Here is a 210-nt window from a genome sequence, read left to right as displayed (position 1 = left end):
TATAAGAGTTATAATAGGACCGAGGAAAAATAACACTAAGTTGGCTTGAGTAGGAGATATATATTCTTTTATAATAAGTTTTAAGGCATCGGCAAATGCTTGAAGTAGACCATAATATCCTACAACATTTGGTCCTAATCTTCTTTGCATACTAGCCATGGTTTTTCTTTCCGCAACTGTTACAAAAGCAACCGTAAGTAATACAGGAAC

At 34.3% G+C, this 210-nt stretch overlaps 1 protein-coding gene across 1 annotated transcript in view; it reads right to left on the bottom strand.

The window, feature by feature from the left end:
* LOC110019353 (cytochrome c oxidase subunit 3-like) overlaps nt 1–159 on the bottom strand; it is a 5,228-nt gene extending 5,069 nt beyond the window's left edge. The window contains exon 1 of the mRNA XM_020716991.1: nt 153–159. Within this exon, the coding sequence (XP_020572650.1) occupies nt 153–159 (7 nt within the window). The remainder of the gene's footprint in view (nt 1–152) is intronic.
* Nucleotides 160–210: the final 51 nt, after the last annotated feature.

The sequence above is a fragment of the Phalaenopsis equestris genome, unplaced genomic scaffold (assembly GCF_001263595.1).
Source record: "Phalaenopsis equestris unplaced genomic scaffold, ASM126359v1 Scaffold000002, whole genome shotgun sequence".
NCBI lineage: Eukaryota > Viridiplantae > Streptophyta > Magnoliopsida > Asparagales > Orchidaceae > Phalaenopsis > Phalaenopsis equestris.
This window is presented reverse-complemented; position numbering and strand designations above follow the sequence as displayed.